General features: G+C 37.5%; 1 protein-coding gene and 1 non-coding gene across 2 annotated transcripts in view; both read right to left on the reverse strand.

Moving 5' to 3' along the window:
- Nucleotides 1-5084, reverse strand: part of LOC137941890 (regulator of nonsense transcripts UPF2) — a 30506-nt gene extending 25422 nt beyond the window's left edge. Inside the window, exons 1-2 of the mRNA XM_068787501.1 lie at nt 4812-5084; nt 2861-2961 (exon numbers count right to left, since the gene is read on the reverse strand). Coding sequence (XP_068643602.1) covers nt 2861-2923 — 63 coding nt within the window. The 5' untranslated portion in view covers nt 2924-2961; nt 4812-5084. The remainder of the gene's footprint in view (nt 1-2860; nt 2962-4811) is intronic.
- Nucleotides 3633-3732, reverse strand: LOC137942274 (small nucleolar RNA Z107/R87). The gene has a single exon (XR_011110518.1). It is a non-coding gene; the product is annotated as a small nucleolar RNA Z107/R87 (small nucleolar RNA).
- Nucleotides 5085-10010: the final 4926 nt, after the last annotated feature.

The following is a 10010-nucleotide window of genomic DNA, read 5'->3' on the forward strand; positions in this document are numbered from 1 at the left end:
GAAAGATTTTGATCAAGTCAATTGGGCGCTTCTCGATGACTTGTGGAATCATGGGTTTTGGCAGAAGTGGCGATTTTGGATTAAAGTTGTGTTTTTGGTCTTTTATACCCTCGCACTCAACGGTACTCTTTTATGGGTTCTTTAAGGGCACAAGAGGTATCCTGCAGGGGGGGCCTCTCTCCCATGCTATTCAACATCATTGCAGAATATTTCTCCTCCATGGTTTATGCGGCAAAAGATGCTGGTTGGATTAGGCCTGTTGCCACCCAAGTGGAATTTGATATCCCCCTTCTCTAGTTCGTGGATGACACTATCTATTTTAGGGAAGGTACCTTTCAGCAGATCAAAAGAGTCAAGGCTTTGCTCGGGTTGTTTGAGTTATCACTGGAGCAGTGAATCAACTAGAGAAAAAACCACCCTATTGGGATACCATATTAACTCAGAGCAACTTCGAGCTATGGCAGATTATTTGGGGTGTACTTTGGCCTCGCCTCCTACTACTTGCCTTGCCTTCCTTTATTTTATTTTTTTGAAAATCCTTCCTTCATTTGATTGTCAGCCACAGAAGAATTTATGGATCCCTTGGTTTGAGAAGTATGAACAGCGCCTCGCCACCTGGAGAGGGAGGCTTCTCTATAATGTTGGTCGGGTTATACTACTCAACTCTTGCATTGCGAGGCTCCTGAACTACTATTTATCCTTCATGTCGTGCCCAACCTCTATTTGTTGTTGCATTGAAACAATCAAGAAGCGCTTCCTCTGGAGAGGTACTGGAAATGCATTTAAATACCAACTCGTGAGTTGGGACAACGTGGGCTTGCCAAAGCCTATGGGTGGTTTGGGAATTCGTCTTATAGATGACATGAACAAGGCGTTTTCATTAAAGTGGATTTGGAAGTTCAATTGTTCTCCGACAAGTAGTTGGAGGCCTATGATTGCTGCAAAACTTCATTGGATGTTTGTGGACCATGGGAGGAAGACCCAGCTGGCTTTCGCCTCTTTGAAGGTTCTTATTCCTCCTACTTTCGGCATTTAAAATTGTGGTTCAGTTCTTTGTGGGCAATGGTTGTCGAATTCAATTCTGAAATGCCTGGTGGACTGAGCAAGGGCCATTAAATGTTTGCTTGAATCCCTTAATGCAAATCACTACGCATCAGGAGATCACTGTTACTAACCCTTTGGAAAACCATTCCTGGAACCTTGACTTCTACCAAGATTTCAATAATCGAGAAGCAATTGATATGTGTCATCTTCTTAAGGATATTGATATGGTCAAAATTAGGGGACATGTCCAAGACAAAATGATATGGATGCGGGAAATTTTCAGTCTCTATTGTGCACAGACATATCAAAGGAAGGACAGCAAGGAATGAGGAGTATGAAGCAATCATTGTTTGGCGCTTATCTGCCCCCCAAAAAACTAAGCTTCTTCCTCTAGAGCACCTACCTGAACAAGATTCTCACTTTGGATAATCTTTGTAAATATAGCAATCTTCCCTCATACAGCCTTTGCCCCTTTGCAACATTGAAGAAGAAAGTGTCACCCACATCTTCCTTAATTGTCCTTTTGCATGTTTGCAACTCTGCCTCCCCAAGGACCTTGTTGCCACCTGCCAAATGCTTCTGGAGACCACGATACCCAAATTGGGGAAGCTTCTCGTCTCTCCGTGTCTAGCCCACATTCCTTGGTGATTATGGAAAGAAAGAACCAATAGAAGGTACAATTGTAAGTTTGAAAGTGTGGAAGACATCATTAGCCGCATCATTGGTCATGTTTCTTTTTGGCTTCACTCGAGTAAGGAGTTCATTTGCCTGTCCAAGGCTCCTCTCCACACATCAATTGGCGTGTTGTGGCTCAAATGTCTGCCCTTTCCAGGAAACCTTCTATGCAAGAATGGTAACCTCCTCCAATGGGCACCCTCAAGCTCAATTTTGATGGCAGTGCTTTGAACAATCAAGGTGTGGTTAGATTTGGTGGTGTTCTCACGATTCAAATGGTAGCCCCACATCATCTATGTGGGTCCATTGGGAATATCATAGTCTACTTTGGCTAAGCTTTTTGCCCTTCTGCAAAGCCTCATTATTTACTACGATCACCTCAATAGCCCTTTACTCATTGAAGGTGACTTGAAATGTTTTGAGATTCCCCCTTGTTTGCTTGTAACTGTTTCTTGGCTTAATAAAAGTTCACCATTTTCAAAAAAAAAAAAAATGAAGGTGACTCATTAGTTGTCATTGATTGGTGTGTTTCCTTTGCTGAGCGAGCCCCTTGGCGGTATTGGGATGTTTTTTTATGGGTTTTGATATCACTTCTGTAATTTTACGTTCTTGGCCTCATGTCCCTAGATATGCTAATTCCTTTGTTGACAAGCTTGCCAAACAAGAAGCCTACCTCCAATCCCTTGTTGTAAAGGCAGGGTTTCTTTAATCTGTAATTCTCTTTTGCTGATATGAAAGCACACTCATTTTCAAAAAAAAAAAAAAAAAAATAGAAATAAATATATTTCCAAATTTTAGCAAAAAAGTTACTCAAAAAAATCAACGGCAGTTAACACCACAAATACCTGCAAACACACAGTCAGCGTGACCATCTACCCAAATGGAACAAACTATATACCCAATCTCATTGTCAAAGTCAACAAACTGGCAGACCCTTGGAGTTTATATTCAATTGAAAGACAAAATGAAGCTCGACAAATGCAATCATTTCCACTTCAACAAAGACATAAAAGAAGATGGCAGCATCCTCTATATCGTATTATCGAAATTAACAGTTACTCCATTCTTCTTTTTCAGATAAACTACACTCCCAAGTTATAACAAAGCTATGAAAGATCAATATCACCCAACTTCACCTCACCTCATCATCTTGTTTGCTATGATGCTCTCCAACTACACGACACTCATCCTCCTGATGTTCCATTTCTTCCACACGTGTTTAACCAGCAACGCAAAATATTCCTGTTTGAGAGAAAATTTGTTCCACAGTTATTCCCACCGTTAAAATAATAAACTGCTTGATCTTTAAGAGCCACCAACATTCACTTCTAGTTCAGACAACCATTTTGTTATAAAGGAACTATTTTTTTTTGCATAAAATTGATCATAGCTTACTTCAAAGATTTCCAGAAACGAGAAAAAGTAAACCGCAGATAACTGATGTTGTAATCTCATACGAGGTTACAGAAAATAAAATTATCATGTTCACTTTTTTGCGGACTGAAAATTTGTAATATTATTCTCAAGAAAATGTTTGATGCATTTTGCATCCCAATTTTGTTCTAAAACTAAGCTATAGGACATTAAGCGGATAGGATCCAATCCAGAGATACAATCTGGATCCAATCTGCTTAACAAAATCGGGATAAATCCAAAATCTTTATCCGACAAATTCTCTGAAGTAGGATATTCATCCAATTCGTTCAGGTAATATCTGGATCCAAAACCTATAACGAAAATTACTGAAACAGCAAAAATTTGACATAAAAAGAAATAATGAAGAAAAAATAAAAACTGAATGGCTATAGCACATTACTGCCTCATCCCTGGCAAAGAAGAAGCCACAATTGTTTAAGAAATGAAACAAATTAAACCTAAGAATCGAAACCTCAGAAAGCATAGCAATTAAAATAGATTGCTCAGATCCGCAGGGTGGTAGACATGCAAATTCTGAAAAGAAAAACCTGCAATGTGGTCTGTTGAGCTTGAATTTAATGAGTCATAACTGCAAGCTTCCAAAACATTACCCTAAGAAAGACTACAAAAGAGAAAATAAGCACCAAGTAAAAGTCAAATAAGAAAAAGAGCAGATGGTAAATTGATAACTCGCAGACCAGAAAGAGTAAGTATCCATGGAGAGAACATTCTCTTTCTTGACCTAGGATCTACAGCCTGACCATGAGACACCAAAATACAAAAACAGGATAAAAACGCGCTAAGAAAGAAAACACGAAATGAAAGGGGTTTCTCTGATAAAAAAGCAAAGAAAGAAAACAAATTCACTGCTTTAGGATTCGATTCAAACTCATGAATCGTAGGTCGTCAAACAAGCAAAGCTGGATGGAAGGTTCGGCAACTATAACGGTAAGCTCAAAACAAGAAAAAAATGCAAGAAATGGTAAGAGAATGAAAACATTAAACAGCAACTCTGACCTGATTCAGAGACAACATAGGTGATTGTTGGACACCTGCTGGGTACTCGAACAAATTTCCGAGCCGAAGAAAGAAGGGAGAAAGAAGAGAGAGATGAAAACGAAGGAAATTTCTGCGGGATTACACAGAACAAAGAGCGAAAAAGACTCCAGAAGCTCCTAGGGGTTTGTTAAAAGGCAAAAAGGGAAAATGAAAGCGGGGGACGGGGGAGGGGACATTGTAATTGGAGTCGACTAACCCAAAGCCGAGCATAAGTTCGGAATTAAAAAAAAAAAAGTCAAATATATCACGAACCAATTCTATGATTTCACAACCCATTTTACAACTTCAGTCAAATACTAGAGTCCCAGAAGCTATCTCTCATTAAATGACATATTTTATCTCTAAAAACTAGTTATGTAGTTGAAACAATTTGCAACCCACCGCAAAAAAAAAAAAAAAAAACTATCAACTGTAAAGCAATATCAGAGACCATCCAGATTTTTTCTGAGGTTTACAACATGAAAGCGAAATTTCTTCGCCTAAAACCCTAGAACCTCTAGCACAGAAAAATCGTCCATAATTTAATTTATAGGTGAACCCTGCGGACGGTGATTTCTTACAGAAATTTTCAACTCCAAAAGGGAAAACTAAATCGGAATCCAGAACCAACACTTTACCTAATTTACGATGTCAGAGAGGCAGTGACAGGAAGCTCGCTCCAGTAATATTCACCCAAAGACGGAAAGTAAAGGAGTTGAACAAGAAATCGATCAATCAATTAAGAGGAAGAAGAATCAGAAGAAAATTTTGTGAGAAACAGCTCGCGGTGTGGCGGTGATGGGCACCAGTGAGTCCGGTAATCCACAGCTACCAGGGAATTCTTTGATCAAGTGAATTTTCAGGAAAGGCATAGGGCCCGTTCAGAGCGTGGACACACAGACGTGGACCAAATAATTGGGCTCATTTGAACGAAATTGCAATTACCAATGAAATGTCCGACTCTTGGTAGAAATCACCATTTATAGGGTACTTTTAAATACTTCCGGGCAAAGTGGATCTGAATAATGGTAATAACAAAAGAAGAGGCAAATTTTGGCAAAGGTTATCATATCATCGCCCCTACGTTTCATTACGTGAAAATAGAAAAATGGACTTCCCTGATATAAAATGTTATCGGTAAGACTGCAGATGAATCTTATTAAATTATTTGAAGAGGGAGGGGTTAGTTAACTTGAAGGATGAGATGATCTTTAACGCCCTTCAACACTTGAAGTCGTTAGTGGAGCATAGATGAAGCTTCATCTCGATGCAGGGGATAAAGGGGTCCTTCTTCTCTACGGTTTAATTTTGATCATATGGAAGAAGGCCTTGTTTGATCTTCTTTGAATTGAAGGACAGGCGACGCTGACCTTTTCCCCTCTCTCTCCTCGCACCCCCCCCCCCCCCCCCCCCCCGGCGCGTCGTCATTTCTCATTTTTTCTTCCTCTCTCCCGCACTCCCTCTCTCGTCTCCCTGCGCCCCCGACGTCTCTGCTGCCATAAAATTGATCTCATCCTTCGTCTCCGACCACTGTCTCAGTTCCCTCTCGTCTCCAGCCTCATATCTCGAAGGTATGCCTAAACCCTAATTTTTTTCATTAAATTAGTGTTTTATTTTATTTAAATTTATTTTCAGTGCGTAATTGGGGGTTATTTGTGTATTATTTTGGGATTTAGGGTTACAGTTTATAGTCTAAATTCTTGATTCGTGTATGGATTATTTTTAGGGTTTGTTGCTCGGTATTTAAGGGTCCTGTAATTAGGGTTTAGGGTTTAGGGTTAAGGATTTAGGGTATTTTAGGGACTATGGTTTTTAAGGTTTTGGGGGTTTTGTGTTTTTAAGCTATAGGGTTTTTTGGGTTTAGGGTTTGGAATTAGGATGTAGGGTTTAGGGTTTAGGGCTTTTAATGTATTAAGTTCTGGAATTAGTGTTTAGGGTTTAGAGTTTAGTAGGTGATAGGGTTTAAGGTTTGATGGTTTAGGTTTTTTTTATGGTTTGTGTTTCGGGTTTAGGGTTTAGGTTAAGGATTTAGGGTATTTTAGGGATTAGGATTTTTAAGGTTTAGGGGGTTTATGGTTTTTAAGGTTTTGGGGTTTTTGTGTTTTTAAGCTCTAGGGTTTTTTAGGTTTAGGGTTTGGAATTAGGGTGTAGGGTTTAAGGTTTAGGGCTTTTAAGGTATTAAATTCTGGAATTAGTGTTTAGGGGTTTTTAGTCCAATTCAAACAAGGTTGACTCGCCTACACGGGCGTCTATTAGCCAACGAAACCCGACCCCCATCATTGACGAGGTACAGTTCATAGTGACTGCGAAGTTATATGGGGCTCTATCAGGGGTCTTCGGTGAATTTGGACTTGATGTGTGTGTGTGTTCTCATTGTTTAGTGCATATGCATTAGTGAAAATAATTTAATTAATTTTGAAATGTGTGAGAATGTTGTTGAGAATTTTTGAAGTGCTATGGAATGTTTTTGCCATGTGGTGAGGAGATTCAGGTATTATACATATCCACCACATGGTATTTTTTTTTATGGTTTGTGTTTCCGTGACGAGTAAAGGTTGTCTGATAAAGTTTTTTCCATGAGGACCTTCTCGGATTTAGATTATACATGGCTGCAAGAAGACAACCAAGAGGTCGAACATATGATATTTGGACATTCGATGATGATAGCAAAATGCTCGATCTCTTGGTCGAGCAGGTCAATCTAGGGAACAAGTTGCCTAACAGAGTGTGGAAGCATGAGGTATACATGGACTGTGTAAATAAGTTCAATGAAGACGCAGTCATGAAAAAAATTGTTGAGCAGGTGAAGAATCGAACAAGAGCATGGAAGAAAACATACCAAACGGTAACGAGTTGTATCAACACTAGTGGGTTTGGTTGGGATGCAACCACACAACGAGTTACTGCATGTAATTCTGTATGGCTTGACTACATAAAGGTTAGTAAATCTATATGGCTTGACTGCATGATGTACTATAAAATATTTTTTATGTTTTTCGCGTTAGTATAACTCTATTCCAAGACGTCTAAATGATGTTTTATTCCTTTAGGAGCATAAAGATGCAGAGAAGTACAGACGTGAAGGCTGCCCCCTGTACGACAAATTAGTTGTGGTGGTGGGAAACACAATAGTGGTAGGGTCAGGAGGTGCAACCTTTGTAGATCAGGGCGATGAGGTGATCTGTGAATCGGAACATGTCCCGATGGATGAGTCAGAGGATGTTGATATAGTTAGGGATACTTCATCACCATTATTAAGCATGGATGAGTCTCTAGGGAATCAATCTGAAAAAAGTAAACGATCATAGTCAACTCATCGTAGAAAGAGAACCGAAATGCCCGATGATGACACTAGTAGAAGATTCTTTGATGCAATAGATCGAATTGCTAAGACATTTGAGAATTTCATGATGAAAGACGATATTGAAAGAGATTGGGTCAAAGCCCTCAGGGAAATCTCAGACTTGCCAACAGAATTGAAGTTTCTCTCTCTTCATGGTTGGATATGCCAAGTAAGAATGTCATGTTTACGAATATGACAGTGGAAGAGCGCGTCGAGTGGCTTAAATTTTGTTTTGAAAACTAATTGTAATGCGTTATAAATACACTATTCTTTTGGAATATTGTTATGCATTAGGTATGATATTTGAATTATGACGTTGCAGGACTTATTAGTATGGTTTGCATTTAAATTTGATATGTTGTTGTGTTTATATATTGCATGGATGAATATGGTGCTTTGAGTATGGAAGTGGACAATTAAATGAATATGGTTGCATAGGGATGTGATTGAATATAGGATGTGGGAATGTGGATGAATATGGATGTTGATAGGTGTGATTGCAAATAGGTTATGATTGAAGATTGATGTTTACTTAAGTTTATGAATTTTAGGCGATTGAATTTGTGGATTTCCATGGATACTATGACAGACGATGAAAAGGTTGCAACTACGGTTGCATTTACAACTTTATTGATTGCCATGGAAAGATACTATCTGTACCATTACAACAAACATGTACCACGTTCTTGTGAGATGAATAGTCCATTGTATTTGCAAAAGGCACTAGACAAATCACTAGTTAAATTTCAAAAAGTTTACAGGATGAACCAACTGGTATTTCACAAATTGGCAGATATATTCAAACGGCCTTCGGAACGCACACACTCGAAGATTTTAACCAATTCAATGTTTTATCCTTACTTCAAGGTAACATCACTTCCTATAACTAAATAATTTTAGATTAATATACAAAGTTAGTAAATATTAATTGAAAATGTATAATTAGGATTGTATTGGAGCTATTGATGAAACTCATATCAAAGCAAACATTCCACTTGAAGATCAACGAAGGTTTTGGAATAGAAAAGGCTATCTCTCACAAAATGTGATGGCAACATGTTCATTTGATATGCAATTCAATTATGTACTTGTTGGATGGGAGGGGTCAGCAGCAAATTCCCGTGTACTGAAGGACACATTGACTCGTCGAGATAAAATCTTTGTACCTGAAGGTAAGTACTATATTTTTATGTGTCATTTTTTATCTATTTTATCTTCAATTGTTTTATGTGGTATACAATTTCTATTATAGGAAAATATTATCTAGTGGATGCTGGTTATGCAAATCTTTCGGGATTTTTGGCTCCATATCGAGGAACCCGATATCATCTACAAGAATTTGGAGATAATATTCCTAGAAATGAAAAAGAATTATTCAACCGAAGACATTCATCTTTACGGAATATTATTGAGCAAACTTTTGGTGCTTTAAAGGCTCAATTTCAAATGTTAAAAGGCACTCCTCCATTTTCTTTTAAGATCCAGGTGAAAATTGTACATGCTTATTGCATATTGCACAATTATATACGTGCAGAAGATTATGATGATATATTTGAAGATGAAGATGATGATTCGGGTGGCAAGCTCGATGGAGGAGGTGATGCAGTCCAATTAGGTGCAATGGATGATACAGACAACGACAATTGCGATGATCTTGAGGATGTGGATAACCAAGTAACAAGCATTCGGAGGCAGAGTGCATTAGAATCCACAAGAGCCGCACAATTTTGAGATGCCATTTCGACTTCCATGTGGAACGATAAATGATGATTTACTCTTATTACTTTTGAACATGAGTCATTTATATGTGCTAAACTTGTAACTTGTTGATTTTAATATTAAAGGCACGAACTCGTTATTTGAATAATTTTTTTAGGTTATTTTCAAAGTTGTATATGTATTTATTTATTATTTTTTTCAATTTTATTACTATATTACACTTCATATTTAAGTCTCTGGTAAATAAAATATAATTAAAGTATGTATTTGATTAATTAATTACTTTTAATTTTGTCAAAATATATTATTAATTAATACCATGCAAATTTATCTTATGTTATTAATATAATACTTTTTATTCATTAATCATAAATTTTTTTATTTACTCTATTATATTAGTGGTTTAATGGTGGTAATTAAAATATTATTAACTCAAACACTTGGTTTAATTAACTTATTTTTATAATTAATAAAATCAATGGTTTTAAATTTCGAAGATGAAGATGAAGATGAAGTTGCCCACACTAAGGCAATGAAGTGGAATGAATTCCCCCCGCATTACCTAGGTCATCATAAATATGGTGTTAGTGCAAAATGAATTGAATTGAAGCCAGATAACACCGTTTTATCTGACTTCAACTCTCAATGAAAGCAATCAAATTTCATTATTTCCTTTTCAAAAAAAAATAAAAATAACACCGTTTCATCTCCTTAGGCAAAAACGACGGAAACCTGATTCCGCCCATTTTTTTCAAATCATCGACTTACCACGAGC

The sequence above is a fragment of the Aristolochia californica genome, unplaced genomic scaffold, assembly GCF_029961685.1.
Source record: "Aristolochia californica isolate CCGP_79_NKW_82.1479 unplaced genomic scaffold, dmAriCali1.0.hap1 SCAF_9, whole genome shotgun sequence".
Taxonomy (NCBI): Eukaryota; Viridiplantae; Streptophyta; class Magnoliopsida; order Piperales; family Aristolochiaceae; genus Aristolochia; species Aristolochia californica.